Source organism: Merops nubicus, unplaced genomic scaffold (genome assembly GCF_000691845.1).
Source record: "Merops nubicus isolate BGI_N331 unplaced genomic scaffold, ASM69184v1 scaffold44259, whole genome shotgun sequence".
Lineage (NCBI taxonomy): Eukaryota > Metazoa > Chordata > Aves > Coraciiformes > Meropidae > Merops > Merops nubicus.
This window is the reverse complement of record NW_008632772.1, coordinates 7,658-9,277: the sequence shown is the minus strand read 5'-3', so window position 1 is coordinate 9,277 and position 1,620 is coordinate 7,658. Positions and strand designations below refer to the sequence as shown.

Below are 1,620 nucleotides of genomic sequence, written 5' to 3'. Positions count from 1 at the left end.
TTGATGGCTACAGGTGGATTCCTCCTCACGGTGAGTGCGCTGGGAGCCGTGCCTGGGCTGGGGGGCCCTGGCTTCCCCTCGCCTCTTTCTGTAGCTCTGTCTTTATTTCTCTGCCTCTCCCTTTAACGCTAGAAGAAAGGATGGGAGGGGAGTGACTTACTCAACCGCCTGCTTCCGTCACGCACCGTGAAATTACCGAGATGGTGCGAACCGTTTCTCTTTCTTCCTCTCTGTCTCTTGTCCCCCCTCCCTTCTCCGCAGGCCAGCTCTGTAAAGGGGTGTGTAAACTGGAAGAAACCCGGGTGTTTTTTTGTCCCTTTAAAATCTTGGCGAGCCTCACGGCGTTGCAAAGATGCCTGAACAAAGCAACGACTACAGGGTGGTGGTGTTTGGAGCGGCAGGCGTCGGCAAAAGCTCCTTGGTCCTTCGTTTTGTAAGGGGAACTTTCAGGGAAACCTATGTCCCCACCATCGAGGACACCTACCGGCAGGTCATCAGCTGCGACAAGAGCATCTGCACCCTCCAGATCACAGACACCACGGGCAGCCACCAGTTCCCTGCCATGCAGAGGCTGTCCATCTCCAAAGGGCACGCTTTCATCTTGGTCTACTCGGTCACCAGCAGGCAGTCCATGGAAGATCTTCGGCCCATCTTCGAACAGATTTGCCAGATTAAAGAGGACGTCCGAAAAATCCCCATCATGTTGGTGGGGAACAAAAGCGACGACACCCAGCGGGAGCTGGATGCCAGCGAGGGGCAAGCGTTGGCCAGCAAGTGGAAGTGCTCCTTCATGGAGACCTCGGCCAAAATGAACTACAACGTCCAGGAGCTCTTCCAGGAGCTCCTGAATCTGGAGAAGAGGAGAACTGTCAGTCTGCAGGTGGATGGGAAGAAAGGCAAGCAGCAGAAGAAGAAAGATAAACTGCAAGGCAAGTGCTCTGTGATGTGATTGACTCGGGCAGGACTCTTCCCCACGCACGGTGTGGCCGGAGAGGGGACTCCCACAGAAAATACATCTCTGCTGGAGGTTTTTGGACAAATCCATTCCTTACAGGGCTGGTGCTTCTCTCTGAGATCTCCACTGGGTTATTTTACGTGTTGTTTTAAAGGGGATGGCTTTCTGCATGTTTATTTTTAAATAACAATAAATATTTGATGTTAGCAACGATACACGACTAGAAGTTTTTCATGCAAGAAGTTTACAGAAGAGAAAATACATCAGTCAGGAACAAACATCTCTGTTCCTGTGGGTAGTTTTTAAGTCTTTCCAGCTCAAAAGAAAAATGGATAGTATCTATACTGTGTATACTTCAGAAATTGTTTTCAGGAATGTGTTGACCAGAGGTGAGCATTTGCACTGCAAATGTGGCTGCAGATGCTCAAATTTCTGACAGACTTGGTTACAAAAGATGGGTTTTCTTTTTTTTTCCCCTGGTAAAGGTTAACTTTTCCTGTCTGCTCTGCAATTCCTGAGGCTTCTGCAGTTCTGTGAGGGCTTAAAGCTCTACTTTCACATAATCAGGCTGTTTGCTTTTCCCCTTTTTACTCTGACTTGTTCCCTGAAGCAGGAGGTTCCTTGTGCTCTGGCTGCAGATCCAGGGGTGGTTCCTGGCACTCTTC

The 1,620-nt window shown here is 49.8% G+C and overlaps 1 protein-coding gene across 1 annotated transcript; it reads left to right on the top strand.

Moving 5' to 3' along the window:
- Positions 1 to 352: 352 nt before the first annotated feature.
- LOC103780320 (GTP-binding protein Di-Ras2-like) lies at positions 353 to 1,165 on the top strand. Its single transcript, XM_008947986.1, has one exon. It carries the CDS (start codon positions 353 to 355, stop codon positions 947 to 949), a length of 597 nt encoding a protein of 198 aa, XP_008946234.1. The 3' UTR covers positions 950 to 1,165.
- The last annotated feature ends 455 nt before the right edge of the window (positions 1,166 to 1,620 follow it).

Bases quoted from the DNA above. Each gene is read 5' to 3' on its own strand.
- LOC103780320 (XM_008947986.1), top strand. From the start codon at position 353: ATGCCTGAACAAAGCAACGACTACAGGGTGGTGGTGTTTGGAGCGGCA.